We start from the raw sequence: 25112 nt of genomic DNA, 5'->3' as shown, positions 1-25112 counted from the left end.
TGTTTTCAGGCAAGCGTAGGGATAGACTCCTGACACTGACTGGAGAGGGTGCCGAGTCCTATGACCGCATGAAGGATACCATGATTGAAGGCTTTAGATTCACAACTTAGTACAGGATCATGTTCAGGGAAACTAGAAAAACCTGTAGTCAATCCTGGTGGATTTAGTTTACTTCTCAATCAAAACACTGGGTGGCTGGTTAAAAAGGAACCAGATGCAATACTATGATGGGCTTCATAATCTTCCTACGAAAGAGCATCTGTTGAGTAACTGTTTCTGAAAAATGGCATTAGTACCTGGTAGACCTAGGTCCTATTTCTCCCTAAGAATAGGGAAAGGAGGCAGACCACTGGGTCAAGTCTACGGTATCCAAGACAACTCAGTGGTGGTGACCAAAACAAGGGGGTTTCTAATACCCCAAGGTAAAGATGGTGACTAGTTTAAGATAAAACAAAGGGTCTTCTAAAGGACCCCAAAAAAATGATCGGGCGAGATGAACCACAAACCAGAGGTGGGCACACGGGTATGAATTTTGACCTTAAGGAGGGTTCATGCTTCAATTGCAAGGGCTATGGGCATTGAACTGGAGACCCTACCTGTCCCAAAAAGAATCACCCTGGTGCACCTGCAGCTGCAGCTGCAGTGGTAAGTCTTCGTGTGGGATTCCAGGTCGGCCCGGACATGTCAGAGCGCTCACAGAAGCAACTTTAGTCACCGAGGGTGGGGTGGAAGTGCCCTGGTTGTCTGACCCAATAATCTGGAGAAGTACAGACAACAACCTCATATTCATGGGATCACAGTTGAAGCACTAAGGGATACAGGGGCAAGTGTCACCATGGTGACTGAAAAACTGATATCCCCAGAACAGTATCTGACTGGTGAAACTTTTCCCATCTTCAATGCTGATAAACAAGCTAAGGTCCATCCCATGGCAATAGTGTCCTGAATGGGTGTATTTGAAAACCAGAGGATAATGCAAAGCCCAGGATGAAAAAGGGGGGGCTGGAGCCTGTAATAATGGCCCAGCCATCCAAGAGAAAAGGTATAAGTCTGGTAAGCGAGCTTCTGAGCAGCCTCATGCTCAGGTCCCCCCTCTCCTCAGGGAGAATATCTGTCAGCCCTTGAGGGAACTGGGCCTCAGGAACTTGGGCCATATACGGCAGAGCTCCTAGGCCCAGGGAGGTCCTCTAGGGAAAAGTTGTGCCAGGGATGAGAACTTGTCCCACTCGAGAGCCCAGTGGCTCCCACAGAACCTATTGGAAGGAGGGACTCCTATATACTGAGGGAAGAATCCCCAAACCTAGTGCCACTAGGAGAGTGGTAGTGCCCCAGATGTACAGTGAGTTCTTACTAACATTGGCTCATGAAATTCCCTTAGCTGGGCATCTTGGCCAGCCCAAAACTTGGAGTAGGTTGGTACCTCACTTCTACTGGCCAGGTATGTCCCAGAAGGTGAAGAAATTGTTAACTCCTGTGACAACTGTCAAGGCAGGTGGCCTCCAAATCACTCCCTTAATTTTACTTCCAGTGGTTGGGGTTCCCTTTAAAAGGGTAGGGGTTGACATTGTTGGCCCCACAGACCCACCCATCGACAGCATCAGGGAAAACATCTATAATGGTGGTAGTGGATCAATCCACCAGGTACCCTGAAGCTAAACCCCTTAGGACTACCATTGTTCCTGCAGCTGCTAGGGCTCTACTCAGCATCTTTACTACAGTGGGCTTCCCTAAGGAGGTGGTATCAGACAGAGGTATTAACTGCAGGAAAGTCACTCTTTTTGGGACATTTACCCCCCACTTTTTGCCTGTTATCAATATGCTTGCACTGTTTTCACTGGGATCGTGCTAACCAGGACCCCAGTGATTGTATTCCCTCCCTCTAAATTTGGTTGCTGAGAACTTTGCACACCCCACAATTGTCATACTGATGCCCCCCTTATAAGTCCCTAGTACATTGTACTTCGATACCCAGGGCATTGGGGCACCAGGGGTTCCCTACTGGCTGCAGCATGTATTATGCCACCCATGGGAGCCCATGCAAAATGTGTCTGCAGGCCTGCCATTGCAGCCTGCGTGAAAAGATGCATACACCCTTTCACCACAGGTCACTGCACCAGGTTACTAGAAGTCACTCCTATAGTAGGCCCTCCTAGCCCAGAGGGTAGGGTGCAGGCCCCTGTGTGAAGGCACACCTGCATGAGCAAAGGTACCCCTACGAACTCCAGTTCCATTCCACTGGACTTTGTAAGTGCAGGGAAGCCTTTTTATCTGTGTACTGGACCTGTGTTCAGTTACATAACGGTAACTCTTAACCTGGGCATGTTTGGTATCAAACATGTCGGAATCATACCCCAATACTGTTGCCAGTATTGGTTTTATGATTCCATGCGCTTTGGGGGCTCCTTAGAGGACACCCAGCTTTGCTCTTACCAGTTAGCAGGATTTCCCAGGCAGCCTGCGCTGCTGCCATCCTACAGACAAGTTTCTGCCCTCCTGTTGACCAGCTCAAACCCAGGAAAGCAGAACAAAGGTTTCCTTTGGGAGTCGGAGGAAACACCCTCTCCCTTTGGAAATAGGTGTTACATGACTTGGGAGGGGTAGCCTCCCCAAGCCTCCAGTATGCTTTGAAGGGCACATTAGATGCCCTCCTTGCATAAACCATTTTGCACCAGCGTAAGGAACCCCAGTCCTTGCTCTGGCATGAAACTGGACAACGAAAAGGGGAGTTACCAGTCCTCTGTCCATCACAACCCCATGGGTGGTGCCCAGAGCTCCTTCAGATGGCCTTTCAATTCTGCCATCTTGAATCCAAAATGGGCAGAGGCCCCTGGGAACATGAGTGGCCAGGTCAGGCAGGTGACGTCACAGCCCCCTCCTGATAGGTGGTCACATTGCAGGTGACCAAGTCCCCTTTTGGGGCTATCTTGGGTCTCCCTCTTGGGTGGGTCCTCAGATACAATGTGCAAAATTCCAACAGGACTCCTCTGCAACATTTACTTCATCTTCTGGTCACTGGAACTGCAACTGGACTCTTCAGGAAGCAACAATCTGCAACTCCAGCGATGACTCAGTTTTGCAACATTTGTTTCCCTGGCTCCTTCCAGCAACTGCAACATTTCCCCAGCTGTGCATCTTCTGAGATCAACGAGACTCCAACCTGCACAAAGATGTGAGAAGGAATCTCCCTTGGAGTGAAGAAGTCACGCTCCTGATTCTGCAGGCACCAACTGCAACGACGACCGGCTACGGGGATCTTCTCTCCTCCAGAACTGCGTGGATCCTGCATCTCAGGTGGTGGTGTGGAGGAGTCCCCTTGGTCCTCTCTGCCAGCTGTCCAACTTGGGAGATAGTAAGCCCTTGCAGGACAGTACCACTGTGCACTGTCTCTTGCAGCTACCAAGGCTTGTATGTTCCTCCTCCAATGGATCTTCAGGCTCTGTGTAGCCCCGGCCTCCAGCACTCCTTCCTGAAAAGCACAGTCTCCTGCCTTCAGCTCCAGCGACGTGGGACTCCTCTTCAGGTGTGCTGAGTAGGACTCACTGCAACTGCTGTGCCTGTTGCCAGTCGGTTGCCTGTGGGGGCTGCCTCCTCTTCTTGTTACTCTCCCAACTGCTGACGGTCACCCCGGACTCCCCTCTGAGTCGAGTTCCCTGGGCCTTGGTGGTCCTCTTCAGCCTTGCAACTAGTCTTCTTTGTCAGTTTCACTTGACAAGGATTGATGGTGGTTCTCCAGCACCACTGACCAACTGCCACCCGACAGACAGTGCGGGGCACCATCTACATCAGTACAGGAATTCCTCTTCATCTCCTGTGCTGCACAGCTGGTCTTCTTCCCCCATTGACCTGGCCCTGCATCCACAGAAGGGTGGGTAGTTGCTCCTGCCACACCCGGACACTTCATCACAAATTGGACTTGGTCCTCTTCCTTTGCAGGTCCTCTACTGCCAGAATCCACCTTTGGGTTCTTCCAGTCTTCTTTGGGTCTTGCACAATCCTTTTCCAAAGTTCTCCTATTGGGTTGAGGGAAAGACGAGAGGTACTTACCTCTACTCTCCTGGTCACTGAGGGTCACTCTGGTACTCACCTCTTGGGATCCTAGTTCATCCAACTCCCCTCTTCCGATTTCACATCCTTGGGTGGGGGACTATTTCGCATTCCACTTTTAATATATGGTTTGGCCATCCCCTAGGGCTCTCACTATTTGCTATTGCTTTTACCAATGCTTATTGCTTTGTATGCTCTTCACTGACTGCTAATGTGTATATAACAGTGTGTTTACTTACCTCAAGTTGGGGGACTGCCTATTAGTGTTCCAGTATGTGTATTACCCTCATAAAGTACCTTTATTTTTCTAACTCTGTGTGGTTCGTTCATGTGTGATAATGGTGTGTGACTATAGTGGTATTGCATAAGCTTTGTATGTCTCCTAGATAAGGCTTGGCTGCTCATTCAAAGCTACCTCTAGAGAGCCTTGGCAGCCTAAACACTGCCTATACTTCTGTAATAGGGGATACCTGGACCTGGTATAAGGTAGTAACACCATAGGTGCTCACCACACACCAGGCCAGCTTCCTACAGTAACGTAGTGTCTGCATAACCTCAAGTCATGTGGAATGAATGTGAATTGACTTATAAGTTCACTAACCTACATCATCCACATGGAAATGGTTTAGTTGAGAGATTCAACAAAACTGTGAAAGGCATGATTGCAGGTCTGCTAGAAAAACTCAAAAGGGAATGGGATATCCCGTTAACATGCTTGCTTTTCGCCTACAGAGAAGTGCCCCAGAAGGGAGTAGGTTTTTCCCCCCTTTAACTTCTGTTTGGTCATCCTGTGGGGGGGACCACTGTGTCTAGTGAGGGAATGCTGGAAGAGACCTCTTAAACAGCCCAAAGAAGAAATTGTGGACTATGTGCTTGGCCTACATTAAAGGATGGCTGAGAAATAGAAAAAGCATCCAAACATCTTGAGCCAAGAGCTTAAATAGCTGTGGTCTGCACAAAAGGCGGCCATGATGGAAGTCCAACCAGAGCAGAAGGTGTGGGTACTTGAGCCAATGGCTCCTAGGGCACTTCGGGACAATAGTTTGGCTGTACCCTATCCTTGAAAAGTAGAGAGACATCATCTATCTGGTTGACCTAGGAACTCACAGGTTTATCCATGTAAATGACCCAAAGCTCTTCCATGACAGGGCTTATGTGGCCATGATAATGGTCACTGATGAGGATCAGGAAGAAGAGAGTTAGCGTCTCCCTGACCTCCTCTCTCCCCCCCCCCCCCACCAAAGATGGGTCAGTTGATAGGGTGGTCTTTTCAGAAACCATCACTGCCCAGCAGCCAGCTGACTGCAAGCAGGTCCTACAGCAGTATGCTGAGCTCTTTTCGCTCACCTCTGGTCAGTCCCCAAACCTCACTCCAAGGGAGGTAAACCAGAGCTGAGGTTTTGTGTGGACTACAGAGGTCTTATACTGTCACTGAGACAGATATGCACACTATTCCAAGAGCACACAAACTGATTGACATGTTAGGGGTAGCCAAGGTTCTTAGTGCTTTTGGTATGCCATCAGGGTACTGGCAGATTGACCTGACCCCTGGAGCAAAAGAAAGATCAGCATTCTCGCCCCCAGATTAACATTACCAGTTCACTGTTATTCCATTTGGTTTAAAGAATGCCCATGCCACCGTCCAAAGGTTGGTGAATAAAGTCATTGTTGGGTTGAAAGCCTTTAGTGCAGCATACCCTGATGATATTGCGGTCTTTAGCTCCACTTGCCAGGATCATCTGATCCACCTTGGCAAGGTTCTTAAAGTGCTGCAAAACACAGGACTCATTATCAAGGCAAGTAAGTGCCAGACAGGGCAGGGCAAGGTTGTATACCTGGGCCACCTGATAGGTAGAGGTCAAGTTCAAACACTACAATCCAAGATGCAGACAATTCAGGACTGGGAAACTCCAAATACCCAGACTCAATTCAGGGCATTCCTTGGCTTGACTGGGTATTACAAGAGGTTTGTGAAGAGGTATGGTACCATTGTGGCACCCCTCACAGAACTGGACGGCAAGAAAATGCCAAATAAGGTATACTGAACAGTGAGCTGTCAAAAGGCTTTTGACACACTGAAGGAAGCAATGTGCTCAGCACCTGTTCTGAAAGCTCCAAATTATTTAAAGCAGTTCATAGTACAGACAGATGCCTCTGAAAATAGGAAAGGAGCAGTCCTATCCCAGACCAACTATGATGGCCATAACCAACCTGTTACTTTCATTAGCAGGAGATTACTCCTGAGAGAGCAGCATTAGAGTCCCATTGAGAGGGAAGCCTTTGCTATGGTCTGGTGCCTGAAGATATTGAGACTATACCTGTTTGGTTCTCACTTTCCTGTGTAAACTGACCACAGGCCTCTTAGATGGCTGATGCAAATGAAAGATGAGAAAACTGTTGAGGTGGTCTCCCTATAGGGAATGGACTTTACAATGGAACACAGACTTGGGACTGACCACGCCAATGCAGAGGGCCTTTCCCGGTTCTTCCACTTAGACAATGAAGACTACTGGGAAAAGTTAGTTTCATTCTCTTTTGTTTGGGGGGTAGGGAAGTGTCCTTTTTTATTTTATTTTTTTAACGTGGACACTGTACGAAAGTACACTCTCTTTGGCATGTTTACCTCCAAGGTTTGCCTGCTATCAGTATGCTAAGACTATTTTCACTGATCCTGCTAACCAGGACCCCAGTGATTGTGAACTCGCCCTCTAAATTTGGTTGCCTAGGACTTTGCACACCCAACAAATGGCATACTGGTGCCCCCTTATAAGTCCCTAGTACATGGTACTTAGGTACCCAGGGCATTAGGACACCAGGGGTTCCCTACGGGCTGCGGCATCTATTGTGCCACCCATGGAAGCCAATGCAAAATGTGTCTGCAGACCTGCCATTGCAACTTGCATGAAAAGGCGCATGCACTCTTTCACCACAGGTCACTGCACCAGGTCACTCTAAGTCACCTCTCTGGTAGGCCCTCCTAGCCCAGAGGGCAGGGTGCAGGTCCCTGTGAGTGAGGGCACCCCTGCCTGAGCAGAGGTGGCCCTACTAACTTCAGTTCCATTGCACTGGACTTCGTAAGTGTGGGGGAAGTAATTTTACCTGTGTACTGGACACTGGTCACTTCATGTGTCCAGCTACATAATGGTAACTATAAACCTGGGCATGTTTGGTATCAAACATCTCAGAATCATACCCCAATACTGTTGCCAGTGTTGGTTGTATGATTCCATGCACCCTGCAGGCTCCTTAGAGGACCCCAGTATTGTTCCTACCAGTCTTCTGGGGTTTTCCGGGCAGTCCGTGCTGCTGCCACCCTTCAGACACGTTTCTGCCCTCCTTCTGCTTGATCAGGGAGGGGAGGGGAGGGGAAGGCAGAACAAAGGATTTCATGTGGGAGAGTGAGGCAACACTCTCCCTTGAAGATAGGTGTTACAAGGCTTGGGAGGGGTAGCTTCGAAGAGCACATTTGTTGCCCTCCCTGCATGAACCGGTGTGCACAAGTCCAGGGACCCCTGGTCCCTGCTGTGGCGCAAAACTGGACAATGAAAAGGGAACTGACCACTCCCCTGTCCATCACCACCCCAGGGGTGGTGCCCAGAGCTCCTCTAGGTGGCCACTTGATTCGGCCATCTTGAGACCAAGATGTGCAGAGGCTCCTGGGACCATGTGAGTGGCAAGGTCAGGCTGATGATCAAACCCCCTTTAAGGACTATATAAGGACTCCCTTGAGGGTGGGTCCCCAGATTCGGCATGCAAAAATCAACCAGGACTCCTCTGCATCACTTACTTTGACTTCTGGCCACTGGAACCACATCTGGACTCTTCAGGAACCAACAAAGCTGCAACTCCGGCGTCGACTTCGCTTTGCAACATTATTTCTCCAGCTCCTTCCTGCAACTGCAACATTTACCCGGCTTGCATTCTCTGGGGTCAACAAGACTTCAGCCTGCCTCAAGAAGCAAGAAAGAATCTCCCCTGGAATGATGGAGTACCTCCCCCTGCATCTGCAGGCACGTACAGCAACAATGTCCGGCTATGTGGATCTGCTCTCCTCTGGAACGGCGTGTATCCTGCATCACAGGTGGTGGTCTGGAATGGTCCCATTGGTCGTCTCTGCCAGCTGTCCAACATGGGAGACGGTGAGCCCTTGCCTCTCATTGCCGGACAGTACCCTTCTGCACTGTGACTCTTGAAGCTACCAAGGCTTGTTGTCTCCTGCTCCAAGGGAGCTGCGACTGCTTCTGTTGGCTCTCCCGACTGCTGAAGGTCACCCCCGACTCCCCTCCAAGGGTCGAGTCCCCCTGGGCCTTGCTGGTCCTCTTCAGGCCTGCAACGTTTCTTTTGTTCCTCTTGCATTTGCCAAGGCTTGTTGGTGGTTCTCCAACACAACTGACCAACTGTAACCAGACAACTGACGTGGGACACCATCTGCACCACTTAAAGGACTCCTCTTCAGCTCCTGGGCTCCACAGCTGGTCTTCTCTCCCCACCAACCTGGTTCTTCGTCCACAGAAGGGTGGGTAGTATCTCCTGCCCCCACTGGACACTCCATCGTGGACTGAAATTTGACCCCTTATTTTGCAGGTCCTCTTCTTTCAGAATCCACCGTTGGTTTCTTCTAGACTGGTCCTGTTCTTGCACAATCCCTTTTTTAAGTTCTCCTGTTAGTCCTTGGGGAAACCAGGTACTTACCTCTGCTCTCCTGGTCACTGGGAGACACTAAGGTACTCTCCCCTTGGGGTTCCTAGTTGTTCCAGCCACCCTCTAACAACTCCACATCCTTGGTGGAGGATGTATTTAGCATTCCACTTTCTTAGTATATCGTTTGGCCCTTCCCTAGGGCCCTCACTATTTTCACTAAGAATTGCCAATTCTTGTTGATTCTATGCCAATTTCTAATTGCTACTGTGTATATAATTTGTGTGTACTTACCTCCAGTTGGGGGGACTGCCTATAAGTAATGTAGTGTTGTGTTACTATATTAAAGCACATTTACCTTATTAACACTGTATGTTTTTTTCATGTGTGATAAGTGGCTGTGTGACTATAGTGGTACTGCATAAGCTTTGCATGTCTCCTAGATAAGTCTTGGCTGCTCATCCACAGCCACAGCTACCTCTAGAGAGCCCTGGCTTCCTAGTCACTGCCTATATTTCACTAATAGGGGATACCTGGACCTGCTATAAGGTGACAACACCATAGGTATCCAACACACACCAAGCCAGCTTCCTACAGTCACCCCACTTTTTTTTGCCTGGTATTCGATACAATTTTGACTGACAGTGCACTGTGTTCATGCTAACCAAGTCCCCAGTGCCAGACCTCTTTCCCTAAAATTGTATTCTTGTTTTCCAACTGGCAATATCTTTGGTCCCCCTGTAAGTCCCTAGCAAATGGTACCCCTAGTACCTAGGGCATGGATACCAAAGATGGACCCCAAGGGCTGCAGCATGTATTGTGCCACCTCCAGGGACCCCTAAACTAGGCTGTGTGTCTTGGTGCAGATAAAAGTGAAAACACGACATGACACAGCCTGTGTGCCATGTCCCCTAGCACTGAATGCAATATATGTAAGTTAACCATACATCAGGCATCCAGCCCTAAGGATGTATCTGCACAAGCAAATATGACCCTGCTAGGTCTTTGTCGATTCTTAAACAAAGTGAGTGAGCAGGGGAGCCATTTTACGTACATTTGTTGGATACTGGTCAATACGACTTCCCCAGCTACATAATGGCTTTCCTGAAAATAGGGGTTTGGTATAACACATCTATCGTTAATAAACTCTCACTTATTCCAGTGATACATTTATTAACATGCACCCCACAGAGCACCTTAGAGGTGCCCCATGAAAACCTACCATTTACCCGTTTAGCCAACCTGCCACCACCAGACATGAGTCTGACACCCCTCCTCCCCCGAACCTCCTTACGGAAAGAGCCTTTGCTCTCGGGCAGCCATAAACCAAGTCTGCTCTGGGAGAGGTGACTACATACCCCACCAAACAGGATGACCTGCGACTCTGCATTCCAGGGCCAAGGGCTTCAAAGAAGCCCACCCTCCCGTTAGGCAGATCTGGCTTCACCCATTGGAAAGATGTCGACTTCCCTGCCTGCCTGCCTGCTGTTCCCACCGATTTGATCCAAAGTTGATTAATCATGCAAGCTACTGTACCTTCAAAAGCCGGGGAGGACTGTCTGCCTTCAACAAAGACCCAGGAACACCTGTGGGACAGCGGAGATGCTTCCCTGCATCTTGCAGGCACCACAAGAGACATGAGAGGACTTCGGACCACAAAATCACAACACCTGAAACAATCAGTGCACCTGTGCTCCCCTAGCCTAAGCTGAAGTGGGCCAGCGGTATGAATACTGTCCCCCTCCACCCTACAGAGACAAAGCCAACCTTGGACTTGCCAACTGTGGACTCACTGATGCTGCCTGCAGCCTCTGCTCGCAGGCCCCCTCAACAAAAAGAGCTCCCCGGAGGAGAAAACCCAACGCCTATGGACACCACAGCACCTGTCACCCCTGGCCTGTGGATAAGAGGACCAAAGGTGTCCCTCCATCCTCGAGCATCTGAAGACTTAAACCCATCTGATAGTTCTCCTCGACTGGATTCCCTTTCTAAACTTGCAGCCTCTATTCAACCAAACCAAACCCACTGACTAACACTTGGCACCTGACGCCGCACTACACCTGGCCACCTCAGTTTCACCTGGTGTGACCTGTTGGTGTGGTCCTGACCTCTGTCCAGTACTTAGCTTGGTCCCCTAAGTCACTGTACTGTATCTGTTTTGCCATCTTCATTTTTCCTCTATAGGATAACATTGCAGCTTCCAAAAATTTTGATTTTTTTTCTTCAGAACTGTAAAGATTTTTCTTGCAAAACGTACTTACTGAGATTGTATTGATTCTGGTTCCTAAATATATATATAAAGATAATTGTTATTTTTCTAAATCGGTGTGGATCTCCTTCTTGAGTTGTATGTCTCATTTACTGACAGTATGTGTATTTGCAGATGTCTAACACTCCTCTCTGATAAGTCTAAGGCTGTTCAACCACACCTTGGGCTCGCTAGAACAAACCCTTGTCTACTAGTAAGGGAACCCCTGGAGCCTTTGTGCAATATATCTCATTTTGATATATTGTATAAAGAGCCAGCTTCCTACACTAGGTACTCAGGGTATCATTTACTAGAGACTTACAGAGGAGTGTGTGCCAATTGTACACATTTTAACCTCATTTTAGGGAAAGAGCGCTGGCACTGGGAATCTGTTTGGCAGGAACTCAGTGCTCCTCAGTTGAAAAACCTCAGTACCAGTGAGCAAGAAGTTGGAGCGACCATGTCCAAAAAGGGCACTTTGCTACAGCCATTACTGAACACATCGGAACTAGATGTCAATAAAAAAAAAACAATTGAAGGTTGGCATCACTACCCATGCACATTGTGAACTAAAGGAGAATTCAGACAGTGTCCCGTAACTCAATTCTTCTTTGAGGAAAACTACTTCTAATGTTCAAGCCCAACACTAGATGGCAGGTGCATGGAATGCATGTCCATCTACAACCACACAAGCTACGAACATTAATATTCGAAGACAAAATTCATTGTGAGGAGAGCTCTCAAGATAAGGATCTGTAGGTACGGGTAAAGGAAAAATAACAGATGTTGGTATGCCGGCGTGGTGCTTATATAGCTCTGATGAGGTCCTAACTGGGATGGTCTTGGCATTGACACTTAGATGAGCGCAACATGCTGGCGCAGGAGAGCTGTTTGAACTTTTCTGAATCCAATCCGGCACCTTGACTAAATTCCAGAAATGATGAATCTCCAACAGAACCATAAATCGTTCAAGGGTGTACTTTTGTTTTTTACATAGTCAATCAACTTAAAGTCCAAGTACATGAAATTTAGCAACAACAAAAAGGATCTCTGAAACCTGAACCATTAACTGGCAGGGTTTTTGTACACCCTTTTGCGACACACCATGTGAATGTACTGGGAGAGGCAGATAAATAGTTTCTGCAACATGGCCAATTTTGGAATTAATAAAAATATTTTGCAAGAGTAAAACCAGCATATGTAAAGTGGTCATTCAGTTACAAGGCTGCTACTACCAATCAAGAATAGTGGGCTATCACTATTATAACTATTTCCAGGTAGTATACTCCTGCTGGCTTACAATTACTCACATTGGCTTGGTCATCACCATATTTCAAACATAGAGCACACTGACGGTTATCCTCCACATCGAGGGGCACAAGCAGTTCAGGACTGTCTTCTCTGCACTGATCAGAACCTAAAAGAGGCAAAAAGATAAAGGGTGGTGCATCTGTTATTAAGAGTTCTATAACCAAAGGACAGAAGAACAAATGTTTCAGAGATACTGGAGAAAGGGGCACAGAGCAAAAGATTAATCCTCTCTCTCGAAAGCACAACTTTCATAGCTAAAATGCTGGAAATGTATGTGGGACAGCACTAATACCACTAACGGTGTGCTGACCAACAGCAGTAAGGGAACTCAGCCATGGCTCAGCAGCATCATTCCTGCCAGACTGCTGCACAATAATGATCTCTCACATCAGCAGTTGCTATGCTTATATAATTAGTCCAGCTAAAGAAAAAGCTGCTTACCTTCGGGAATGTTCTTTCTGGTGATTAGTCTAACCACAAATTCCTCACCTTTACAATACCTCCTAGGTGCCAGACTGGCTCAAGGAGTTTACACAGGAGTGTTCCTGCGTACTGCAACACCATGGTGGTCTCGTTCCACACTGAAAGTAACTGAGCAGAACCACATGCAAGTGCCACCCCATCCATCTCCATGTCAACATCAGTTTCTTGCTAGTGAGTATTCGCACTCTGAGCACTAATCAATCGTACAGTTTGTAGGTCTTTAACTTGGGATTTTTTTAGATGATAAAAAGCCACCTCTCCAGAGAATGGGGTGCAGAAGGGCAGTGAGGGATCTAGGATTAGATAGCGTAACTAGCAGAAAGAGCACTACCAAAGGTAAAGTAAACGCTTTTGATGGTTGGTTCTAATCAGACTCTTCACCTTTTGAATAGATACCAAAGTAGTACCTCCCTAATTTAAAGGGTCTGTAAAGTGTGCTAATACCCAAAAGTCATGCAGGATCGCACTCGCAAAAAGCCCTTCCCGCCAGAACTGGCTGTCAAGGCAACAGTGAACGTTTGCACTGAATCAAGCCGTGGTCTGACAGACGTCAGGAACAGGCATTTTGCATGCCAATGCAGTGGTGGCAGCATTAGCCCCGATGAAATGAGTATTCAGTCCATCCAGAGGCGGCTGCTTCATCAATTTAAAGCAGACCTCCATGCAGAGGACTATCCACCTTGACAAAGTCCTTTTCTGCACTGCCTTCCTTAGTTTGCCACTGGAAAAAAACCTCACACCAAGCCGATTGTACACCTGATGGTCTTTGGTGCAATCGATGTAATAGCTTACTATCTTTTTGGTTACCAGCTGATGGAATCTCTCCTCCTCTTTCGAGGGGCAAGCAAGGTTAGTATGGTGGTGAACTGCCCATGACTTTTGGCAAAAAGGTTGAGCTGGTCCTCAACACCAGTTTGTCTAGGAAAAAGTTGGTTTGGTGCAGATGCACTGATAGAGCCTGGAACCCTCTCACTTGATAAGCAGAAGCAACAGCAAGGAGGAAGACAGTTTCCAGATACAGAAGACTTAACAAGCAGCTTGGCATTGCCTACAAGGGGGTGCACATGAGGAAATCGTGGACCAAATTAAGATCCCACTGCGGCATCACACACTGTTTGAAAGGGAAGATGCGAGTCAAACCTTCAATAAACCGCATCACAAAAGGTGATTCAAATAAGAACGGCTGGTATGGCATAAAGGAAAGAACAAGAAGGAAATACAAGTAACATTTAATAGTGGCCGAGCAAGACCTTGCTGGACTAAATATAAAACAACTCATAGTTTGGCTTCTAAGGAGTCTGTTTTGCGGACTTCCAACAGTCCACAAATTTGTCCCAGCACATGGTGTAAATGGACTTTGTGGAGTGATGCCTGGCCATCAGAAAAACATCTACAACCTCAGTTAGTACACAGAACTCAGTGAGCCGCCACTGTTCAATCACCAGGGAAGGAGGCGTAGATTGAACAGGTTTGGCTAACAAAGCCTTCACTGCTGTTGCAACAGAAGATCCTTACGAAGGGGTCACCTAATCGAAGGACAGATGCTAATTCCCAGAAATTCTGTGTATCACACTTACCTGGCTCAATCAGGAGCCACTAAGTTTACTTTGGTCCAAACGTTCCTGCTCTTTTTCAGAACTTAGGGCAGGAGATGCAGAAATGCATACAAGAGACCAATTCTATACTCCAATCTGAATTAATCTTCTAGAAAGTATTTCTAGGAACTCATGCACATTGCGGTTTTCACACTGCGCATTCAACCATAAAAAAAAAAAGCCTGAGTTTCCCTGCTATCAAAATATGCCCTGTGACACCTTGGGTACAACCATCATCAGTGATATAAGAGTTGTCGTGGGCTCAGCTCGTACATACTGGTGTTTAAAGATCCTGCCAGGCGGTTCACGATTTGGGAAATGCCTTCACATTCTAATCACTTCCAGAGGTGCAGCAATTCTTGCACAACACCGAGGACCCACTCTGCCCTGCTTGTTGCAGTACCACATACAAGTGTTGTTAGTGAGAACCTGCATCAGTGTACCCTTGATTGACAGCAGGAAGGTCTTCAAAGCCAGGCGAATGCCCATAACTTCAACAAACTGATGTGGAGCCAGTTTTCAGCCGAAGATCAGAGCCCCTTCATTTCAACCTCTCCCTAACAACCTCCCCAAACCAGTATTGACGCATCTGTCAGCACTGTCAACTCTAGAAGGGACAATAGAGAGGAGTCAGCTGCTGGTCAGGTTGCAGTCCAACTACCATTACCGCAGATCCAGTGTAGTCTCCCCTGAAACAAGGATGACATCAACAGGTTTCCTTGGTGTAGGCCCCCAGACGTCAGATCCCACTCAGGTGCCCACATGTGACACCTGGCAAAGTGGACAAACAGGATGAAGAAAGCCAAAAAAGCATGGAGATTCAGAGTCACTCTCATCAAGGTCCAAGTCTGAGGCTCAAACCACAAGATACTTACCTTTGGTAACACCTTATCTAGTAGAGACTTTACCTAGCTGAAGATGCCTTACCTTAGAATTATCCCAGGCGTCAGACTGGGCTCAAAAGATTTTTTGTGAGAAGTTCCCCTGCATACCAGTAGGTAATGTTGTTCAGCTCCGCGTGGGTCATTGGCGTAGTGGGTCATTGGCTTAGTCCGCAGCACCTATATAGGCACTGCCCGGAGGCGCAAACTTCAGTTTCTTTCACGACTTTCAACACCAAATGTGTGTACTCATGAAGAACAATGACCACTAGAGTGGCTAACTAGGGCCCTGAAAGGACTACAAGCCCTGTTCCTAGAAATCTGTTTGCAGAGCGGGGAGGATGGGTGGGTCAGCAAGGAATATTCAGCTTGATATAGTCTCTACCAGATAAGGCATTATTAAAGGTAAGTAACTCTGCAGACAAGTTTTAGACAAGAAAGTCCTGCAGAACCAAACGGGCAAAATGCTTGTCATAACGGACCTGATTGCCCAGGCAGTAATGTTTGGTAAATGTGTGCAGGGAAGCCAGTGTGGCTGCCTGGCAGATATCCAGGACTGGAACTGAGTGGTGGAATGAGCGCTGCAGGAAAATGGCTCCTGTTACAGTTACATCTCCCCCACACACTTTTTGCCTGATATTGATGCTGACCTGACTGAGAAGTGTGCTGGGACCCTGCTAACCAGGCCCCAGAACCAGTGTTCTTTCACAAAAAATGTACCATTGTTTCCACAATTGGCACACCCCTGGCACACAGGTAAGTCCCTTGTAAAAAGGTACCAGTGGTACCAAGAGCCCTGTCACCAGGGAAGGTCCCTCAGGGCTACAGCATGTGTTGCGCCAACCTAAGAGACCCCTCACCTAACACATGCACACTGCCATTGCAGACTGTGTTGGTGGGGAGAAAAAGGCAAAGCCGACATGGCATCCCCCTCAGGATAACATGCACACAAAATACTGCCTGTGGCATAGGTGAGTCACGCCTCAGCAGGCCTTAAAGCCCTAAGGCAGGGTGTACTATACCACAGGTGAGGGCATACCTGCATGAGCAATATGCCCCCCCTACAGCATCTAAGTCCATTCTTAGACATTGTAAGTACAGTGTGGCCATATTAGGTATATGGTCTGGGAGTTTGTCAAAAAGAACTCCACAGTTCCATAATGGCTACACTGAATACTGGGAAGTTTGGTATCAAACTTCTCAAAATAATAAACCCACATTGATGCCAGTGTGGGATTTATTTTAAAAAATGTCACACAGAGGGTATCTTGGAGATGCCCCCTGTATTTTACCCAATCCTTCAGTGCAGGACTGGCTGGTCTGTGCCAGTCTGCCACTAAGGACAAGTTTCTGACCTCCTGCAACGAGAGCCTTTCTGCTCTCTAAGGCCAAAAACAAAGCCTGCCCTGCGGGAAGGTGCTTCACACCTCCCCCCTGTAGGAACGGTAACACCTAGCAGTGAGCCTCAAAGGCTCAGGTTTCGTGTTACAATGCCCCAGGGAACTCCAGCTAATGGAGCTGCCCCCCCCCCCCAACACAGGCCCGACGTTTGGCAGCAAGTCCGGGGAGATAATGAGAAAAACAAGGCGGAGTCACCCCACCAGCCAGGTCCACACCTAAGGTGACCAGAGCTGATGTGATCCCCCTCCTTAGAAAATCCTTCATCTTGTTTTAAATGATTTAGCCCAATAGGATTAGGGATGTGCCCCCCTCACCAAAGGAAGGAGGCAGAAGGAGGGTGTAGCCACCCCTAGGGACAGTAGCCATGGGCTACTGCCCTCCAGCCCTAAACACACCCCTAAATTTAGTATTTAGGGGTGACCCTGAACCCAGCAAATCAGATTCCTGATGACCTGAAACAAGAAGGACTGCTGACCTAAAAGCCTTGCAGAGATGACGGCGACAACAACTGACTTGGCCCCAGCCCTACCGGCCTGTCTCCAGACTCAAAGAACCTGCAACAGCGACGCATTTAGCGGGACCAGCGACCTCTGCCGACTCAGAGGACTGCCCTGCAACCCAAAGGACCAAGAAACTCCTGAGGACAGGGGCTTTGTCTGAACATCCAAGAAGAAACCATCTTTAAAGGGACTTTAGTCTCACTCCGGAAACGCTAGTCCCCAACATTCTGCACCCGACGCCCCTGGCTCATGTCCAGAGAAACCAACACTGCAGAGAGGACCCCCAGGCGACTCCAACAATGTGGACACCATGCCTGTGCCCCCACAGCGACACATTCAGAGAGAATCCAGAGACTACCCCTGACAGCGACTGCCTGGTAATAAAGAACCCAACGCCTGGAAGAAGCACTGCACCCGCAGCCCACAGGCCCGAGAGAAACCGACTACCGGTGCAGGAGTGACCAGCAGGCATCCCTCATCGTTGCCCAGTCAGTGGCCGGCCCGGGAAGCCTCCCTGTGCCCTGCCTGCATCGCCAGTGACCCATGGGCCCCTCCACTGATTTCTATCTAAAATCTGACACCTACTTCACACACTGCACTTGGCCGCCCCTGTGCCGCGGAGGGTGTATTTTGTGTGCCTATTTGTGACCCCCCCCCCCCCAAGTGCTCTACAAAACCCTCCTTGTCTGCTCCCTGAGGACACAGGTAATTACCCGCTGGCAGACTGGAACCGGAGCACCCCTAGTCTCCATAGGCACCTATGTTATTTGGGCCCTACTTTGACCTCTGCACCTCACCGGCCCTGTGTTGCTGGTGCTGGGTGTTTGGGGTTGCCTTGAACCCTCAACGGTGGGCTGCCTATGCCCTGGAGACTGAACTTGTAAGTGTTTTACTTACCTGCTAAACTAACATGTACTTACCTCCCCCAGGAACTGTTGATTTTTGCACTGTGTCCACTTTTAAAATAGCTTATTGCCCTGTTTACCAAAACTGTGTTCCTTACAGTTTTACTTCAAAGTTCCATACTTACCTATGCCAAGTACCTTACAATGAATGAATTCTGAATCTTGTGGTTCTAAAAATAAATTAAGAAAATCATATTTTTTATATAAAAAACCTATTGGCCTGGAGTTAAGTCTGAGTGTGTGTTCCTCATTTATTGACTGTGTGTGTACAACAAATGCTTAACACTACCCTCTGATAAGCCTACTGCTCGATCATACTACCCCAAAATAGAGCATTAGAATTATCTACTTTTGCCACTATCTTACCACTAAGGGGAACCCTTGGAATCTGAGCACACTATTTCTTACTATGAAATAGTACATACAGAGCCAACTTCCTACACCTACCACCAATTCACATTCTCCAGTGTCAAAGCTCGATAGAGATTAGACAATCCTCAAAGAGTGCAGGGCCTCGTTGTGCAGAGACTGCAGCACAGGTTGTTTATCCTCAGAGGTTGTCTTCTGAAGATCGCACAGACGTCATCAAAGACAGACTGATTCTTCCAAATCATGTGTGTCAAATTTAAATTGTGCGGGCAATGAGGATAAACTGTCCTTATAAAAGGTTATTCTACTGACAGTGTTTGTAATTCGCCAACTCTGCACAAGGAAGTGATGGCAACAAGCAAAGCCATCTTTCAAGAAAACAAATATATAGTAGACGTGAATGGAGAGGCTAAAAGGAAGGCCCCATAATCGAGGAAAATGTTGAGGTTCTATAAAGGCAATGGTGGGGAAACAACACTTTTAATCTTCCATTAGTGCCTCAATAAATGGTATCCAAACACTGAATATGTTGTGCCAGAAGAAGTAAGTAGTACAGGTCAATCAGGACAAGGCAACTAAGAATAGGTTTCTCAAAGTTTTTTGTCAAAATTTTGACTTGCCTGAGTTTCAGTGTTGAGACAGTAGTGCCTTGTAAAGGTGTGTAAATACCTCCAAGTAGATGCTTTACAAATGTCAATGACAGGGACCTACCTAATCAAAGCTGTGGTTCTTGCTTTCCTCATTGTTGAGTGTGCTTTAGGCCTGCCTGGTAAAAAATGTTTTTACAATCTGGTAGCATAGAGAAATGCATGAGACTATCCATCTGGCTATGGATTGTTTAGAGGTCACTAATTCCTGTCTTAAGAAACTGTAATTTATGAACAGGTGGGCTGATTTACATAGAGAGAGATTTGGTTTTATCTAAATTGAAACCCTGAACTCTTTTTACATCAAGAGAATGAAAAGTTATCTCCGCTATAGTTGTGGGGTTTGGAAAAAGGTAGGAAGAGTAATAGACTGGTTGATATGGAAATCTGATACGACTTTGGGTAAAAAGGAAGGGGGTGTATGTAAACACACCCTATTATGATGAAAAACTGAAAGTTCTACAGAAGACAGAGCCTGAAATTTGCTAACTGTACGAGCTGATGTAATGACTATTCAAAAAGTTGTTTTTCTTGACAACTGTTGCAGTGTTGACTTACGAATGGGCTTGAGTGGAGGCCTCATCAATTTTCACATACCAAGATCAATTTCCAAGGAGGAGAAGGTCTCCCGATTGAAGGAAAAAAAAAATTCCACACCTTGAAGGACTGTTCAGTTGGTGATTTTCTATATGAAGTAATTGCTGTCAAATGCACTTTAATGGGTGAAAGTTGCAGTCCTGATTGGGCAAAGTACATTAAGTATGGGAGAATTACATTTTCTTGTGCTTTAATAGGGTCACCAAAGGCAGAAGAGTTTCCATTTGAAAAAGTAGAAAGCACTTGTGGAAGGACGTTTAGCTTCTACCAAAATGCTCATGCAATCTTCTGGAAGATTTAAAAGCCCACACTGGGTGATCTCAGGAGCCATGCAGCCAAATTCAATGATTGGATTGTTGGATGTAAGATTTTGTCCTGAAGCCTGGAGAGGAGATGTGGTCTAAGTGGAAGTCGCTTGTTGTGGATAACAGATAGGTGGATGAGATATGTGTATCACCACTGTCTTGGCCAGTCCAGAGCAATGAATATCATTGTTATGTGTGACTTCATCAACTTCTGGATTACTCATGGAATGAGTACAATTGGTGGAAAAGCGTGCACTAACAGTGTCCACCAGTTTATCAAAAGGGCATTACCCAGAGACTGCAGTTTTAGAGGCTTGAACGCATAGTCTGCATTTTTTTGTTTTGGGCAGTGACGAACAAGTATAGCATTGGTGTGCCCTACTGTTCAAAGAGGTTGCCCACTACTTTGTTGAGGAGAACACACTTGTGATTTTCTTCGGGAAAACAGCTGAGAACAACTGCATCTACATTTTGGGCTCCTGGAATGTGAAAAGCTTTGATAGAAAGCCCTTTTCCAGAACCCAATGCCACATTGTTTGAGCTTGGAAAGGTAACTGTCTTGACCTTTTTCCACCTTGTTTATTTAAATAGTACATCATAGTACTGTTGCCCGTTTGGATCATGATGTCCTATGTTGTGAGAGATGGTAAAAAGCTGTGAGAGCGAGGTGTACTGCTTTTAATTCTAATGAGTTTAGATGATATAATTTATCTTTCCAAGACCAAACACATTGAACGGTAAGGCAGTTCATATGAGTGCACCATCCTGTCAGTGAGGCATCTGTGATGATGGTTTGAGATGGAGTTTCCTTCTGAAAGGGAGCTCCTGTCAGAAGGTTCTGTGGCTTGGTCCACCAGGAGAGAGAGTTATGTGCATTCTCCGTGAGGAAGACCCGATCTTCCCAATTTCCCTTCCTTTGTGACCCTGATTCTCTAGGCACACTTAGAGCGGTCATAAACAGATGTGCAGTTGGGACTATGAAGATACAGGATGCCATTGATCCCACAAGAGATGCTATCTGATGGACAGGTAAATTGGTCCGATTTAGAAGCTGTGTACACTTTGTTTGGATTGACGATACTCTCTACTCCAAAGGAAACACCTTTTTCCTTTGTGTGTCTATTGCTGTTTCCAGGAAAGTGAGGCACTGGACTGGAGAGGATACTGATTTTTCTGCATTGACTGGTCTCCCCAGTTTTGACAGATTTGTTGTAGTAGCATAATCTTTCTGTGCTTTGTCCAGAGAGTCTGCCCTTATCAGCCAATCATCTAGGTATGGATATACAAAAATACCTTTTTTCCAGATATATGCTGCTACCACTGTCATGCATTTGGAAAAGGTTTGAGGGGCTGATTTCCGACCGAAGGGAGTACAGCGTACTGACAGTGGTGTGTTCCTACTACAAATCTCAGGAACTGTCTGTGGCAGAGGATTTTTAGAATGCTAAAGTATACGTCTCAGAGGTCCACAGCACAAAGTCAATCGTCCTTTCTTATATGTGGGAATATTAAATGGAGTGACAGCACGCTGAACGTCTTTTTTGATGAATTTGTTGAGTAGTCTGAGATCCAGGATAGGCCAAAACTGTTCCGACTGGTTCTTCTTTTGAACAAGAAAGTATTTGGAGTAGACCCTCTTGTTGATCAGATTCAGAGGGACTTTTTCTATTGCTTTCTTTTGCAAGGGAATGGACATTTCTTGCTTGCTATTGTGTAGGTTCGCCATCGTAAGTTGTGGAGGTGCTGATGGTGGGGTGCTTGTGAAGCAGAGTGCAAAACCACTTTGATGGATGTTTAACACACATCTGTCAAATGCTATCTTTTTCCACCTGTCCAGACAAAGTTGCCCCGTTCCCCCCACAGGAGTGGAAAACAGTGAAAGGGGTGTGTGTCTCTCACTGTTTAAACTAAAAGGAACGCTTGCCCTTAGTTTGCACAGGTTTGTGAGGAGAAGCGTTTCTCTGGTTCCTGCTCTGGAAAGACCTTTGCGCTTGACGCTGTTGCTGCTGGTAAAACCACCTAGGGGTTTGAACCCTAAGGTAGTAATATTGCACTTCTCTAGGCTTGTACTGTTTTTTTTTTAAAGTCTTCTTCTAATCTTACAAGTTTGACTGCTTTGAGCGTTTCTGCTTCATTCTTCATTCAAAGCATTTGTGCCTAAATATTTTGTCCAAAAAGGGATGAACCAGAGAACGGCAAATAAGCAATCTTAAATGGGGCATCTGGTTTTAAAGATAAGAGCCTTATCTTTGGCCTTAGGGATATACAATGTCAGAAGGCCATGGCCGAAAGCTCGACTGGGTCAACTGCAGCACTGATAAATTAACTGGAGATAAGCTAACCTTCACTGACCAGCTCTAAGAAATCTTGCTGCATATGACCTGGTAGGTCATCCATGAATGATTTCATGCCTTTCCCAAAGCTTCCAATGCTACCTGCCCAATAATTTAGCGGCACTGGCATTTCGCAGATGTGTTGAGGCCGTACCACATGTTTTCTTGACAAGTACATCCATACTCTCACTTTCTTAGTCTGGGGGTGCTGTGGTTTCCAGAACCAAAGCACGTCTCTGCCTTTCAACTGCTGCTATGATAGAATCCAGTTTAGGATCAGCTTTTAGAAAATCCTGATCTTGTTGGGGTAGCTTGTATTTCTTTAACAGCCTAGGTGCTGCTGATTTAAATGAGGCAAGTGTCAGAAATGTTTCTTCCTCAATGTCCATGAGACCTGGGAGAAGAGGCTTTGGAGTAGCTCTCTGCTGTAGGGTCTCCAAGATCACAGGCACCGTTGGTTGAGGGGTGTCAATTGCAATATCTAACTTAGAAGCTCTTCTAACCAGAGCATCTTGGAATGTGATGATGTCATCTACTAGGGAGACTCTAGGATGGAGAATGAGATGGAAAGATAATCAGGGATGGAGCTTTTCATTTCGGATTTGGAGACATAGAAGTTGCCCTAGAACACTGATGTACTAGAGACATCTGTGGTGGTTGTAAATAATGCTCCAAAGATTCAATGTTTAGAATTTTAGGTCTGATAAGGGGAAGGCCAAGATCTGGTTTAGGAGATGGTGCCTCTGAATGCTTGGACGATCCTGACCAACGAGAGGAAGTTGAAACATCCACTTGAAAAACTGCTGACTTCAACAGTAGTGTTATCGACATTGTGCACATTTTCTTTGTCAAAGCCAGGGCCTTTAGTGGAGAGATATGTCTCTTCAGTTTGAAGTAAATCTTTGTTTTCACCGTTGAGTGGTGAGATCTCAACTCTGATCTATGAAATCTTGAGGGCAAATGATGTGACTGACGCCTACCAATGCAACCTTGACGTCGACTGATGACACTTTGACGTTGTCATGAGCGAGATGCTGGCACTGTCTAAATCTTCACAGTCCTAGGTAGTCCTGCCATCGATTTAGATGTCGAACAGTGACTGGGATGACTCCTGTCGATGTTGAGTCCTCTTTGGAAGGGGAACAGGATGGCTCCATACTTTGAAGGAGATGTCCTTGATCTCTGTGAACTGGGTCGATGGGAGTGATACCGGTGCCGGTGTCTAGAAGACGACTTCAGTGTAACAGACTTCCTTTGGTGGGAGTCTGAATTTGTTTTATGCCTCTTTTGAGAGTGGTGAGATGAAGAGCTCTCCATTCTTTTCCTTTTCTTCCTTTCCTGGTCAGCTTTTATGTTTTCTATCCAGCCTCACAGCTGTCTTGAAGGGTTCTTTTAGACATTTTGCTGCAAATGTCACAGCCCTTAGTGAGTGGTTGAGGTGACAAACAACACACATACCTTATGGGCAGCAGAGTTCGCATTATTTCTGCCACATGAAGAAAACTTAGTGAAAAGAGCTGGCACTCTGACAAATATCCCTCAAAATAGTCAAAACAATGGAAGTAGTTGACAGAAGAGATGTTAAATAGTCAAGATTTGAGCCTTTAAAAGCACTGAAAGGTTTTTTGCAAAAGCTTTAGGGAAAGAAAACACTCAAGGTGTTTACAGATCCCACCGGAAGGGAGCAGGTAAAAAATGACACCCTGAGGCAAACTGCCACTGCAGTGCATGGTGGGGTGGGGTTCCGCTGGGGTCCTTAAAAGTACAGGTCTCCTTTTTAACCATTTCAATGGGAGCCTAACAGGCTGGCTTTTCCTTCATATGTTGTCTCTGATTTATTTGTCAGCTTTTGTTCGATCACAAAGTGTTCCAAGTTTAAAGGCGTTACTGATGCACATTTCTCTCATTTCTATCTACTCCAGCATTCCTGAGGAAAATACATCTCTGATAGTCTACATTGTGACTATATGGAAAAGGACTTTCAATGATAAACACTTTTCAAGCGTCTTTTCTCTGATTCTTTAAACATATGTTGAAGAAGGTGTTCCAGGTCTGCGCAAACAGCAAAGGATTATTCAAGGTTTATGCCTTCAATGAAGATCCTATGATGCAGAAAGAATTTATTACTAACCTGTAGCTCCCGTTATCCAGTATTGGCATCCTTCATAGATTCACATGCCTGAATCATTCCCTGTCGTCAAAGTGGGAGTCCCATGGTATCATAGTAAGCAGCATATATCAGTGAAATAGGCTGTAAAGGAAATGCAAGATTAAGCTTACTAGCTTATCCATGTCCTTTTTTTTTTTTTTTTTTTTTAAAAGGACCAAGGCTGAATAATGACCAATTAGGCAACAGTGGGATAGACCTCACTGGCCAAGAAGAAGAGCCTCTAAGGGAAAGAGGGTGGGTCACATGTTAATCTATGAAAGATACCAATACTGGATAACAGAAGTTACAGGTAAGTAACAAATTATTTCTCCAGTATTGGGGTATATTTCAGAGATTCATATACTTGAATCAGAATAGTTAGCAGTGCAATACATTAGCAATAAAATATACGATTAGGACAGCGGATGATGGGTACAACATTATACTTTATATGGCAACAGCCTCACCTTATTGGAAAAGATGCTGAAGTACCACTTGACCAATAGCTGTATCAGTATTCTGTGCGGAATCCAGACAGTACTGTTGGGTGAAAGTGTATGCTCTTCCAGGTTGTGGCATGGCAAACGTTTTCGATGGATACCCCAGCAAATAAAGAAGCTGTTGTGGAAAAGTCTCTCATAGAGTGTGTGTTAGTCTTTTGTCTTAAAGGCCTGCCCGCCTTAGAATGAAAAACCTGAATAGATGA

At 46.4% G+C, this 25112-nt stretch overlaps 1 protein-coding gene across 2 annotated transcripts in view; it reads right to left on the bottom strand.

Moving 5' to 3' along the window:
- The window catches only part of KMT2A (lysine methyltransferase 2A), a 1244888-nt gene that overhangs the window by 349083 nt on the left and 870693 nt on the right, over window positions 1-25112 (bottom strand). For both annotated transcript variants that reach the window (XM_069224744.1, XM_069224745.1), the window contains exon 20: window positions 12241-12347. In XM_069224744.1, the coding sequence (XP_069080845.1) occupies window positions 12241-12347 (107 nt within the window). The remainder of the gene's footprint in view (window positions 1-12240; window positions 12348-25112) is intronic.

Source organism: Pleurodeles waltl, chromosome 3_1, assembly GCF_031143425.1.
Source record: "Pleurodeles waltl isolate 20211129_DDA chromosome 3_1, aPleWal1.hap1.20221129, whole genome shotgun sequence".
Taxonomy (NCBI): Eukaryota; Metazoa; Chordata; class Amphibia; order Caudata; family Salamandridae; genus Pleurodeles; species Pleurodeles waltl.
Note: the sequence above shows the minus strand (reverse complement) of the source record. Positions and strands in the feature narration are given on the sequence as shown.